Here is a 321-nt window from a genome sequence, read left to right as displayed (position 1 = left end):
ATTGATGCTGCTGCCTGGCTGGGTTTCTCTACGAGCGAGCCAGCAGCAGCAGCAGAACCAGCAGCAGCAGAAGAAGCAGCAGCAGCAGCAGCAGCAGCAGCAGCAGACACAGAAAACAAAGAAGCTCTGCCTGCTGTATACAAAGAGGGGCCCCCCCTAGACTGTGACCCGTTGCTGCCTTTCAGGGATTGCTTGCGTCGCTGTGATGGTGAGGATTCTGCTGCTGCTGCTGCTGCTGCTGCTGCTGCTGCTGGTGAGGAAGAGAAGCAGCAGCAGCAGCAGCAGCAGCAGCAGATGAAGGGGCTGAGCTCGTATGAATAC

At 57.6% G+C, this 321-nt stretch overlaps 1 protein-coding gene across 1 annotated transcript in view; it reads left to right on the top strand.

Moving 5' to 3' along the window:
• The window catches only part of EMH_0075320 (uncharacterized protein), a gene marked incomplete at both ends in the record, with an annotated part of 3,668 nt that overhangs the window by 2,185 nt on the left and 1,162 nt on the right, over positions 1-321 (top strand). The window contains one exon of the mRNA XM_013499578.1: positions 36-170. Coding sequence (XP_013355032.1) covers positions 36-170 — 135 coding nt within the window. The remainder of the gene's footprint in view (positions 1-35; positions 171-321) is intronic.

This window comes from Eimeria mitis, genomic scaffold (assembly GCF_000499745.2).
Source record: "Eimeria mitis Houghton genomic scaffold, Emh_scaff4458, whole genome shotgun sequence".
Taxonomy (NCBI): domain Eukaryota; phylum Apicomplexa; class Conoidasida; order Eucoccidiorida; family Eimeriidae; genus Eimeria; species Eimeria mitis.
Note: the sequence above shows the minus strand (reverse complement) of the source record. Positions and strands in the feature narration are given on the sequence as shown.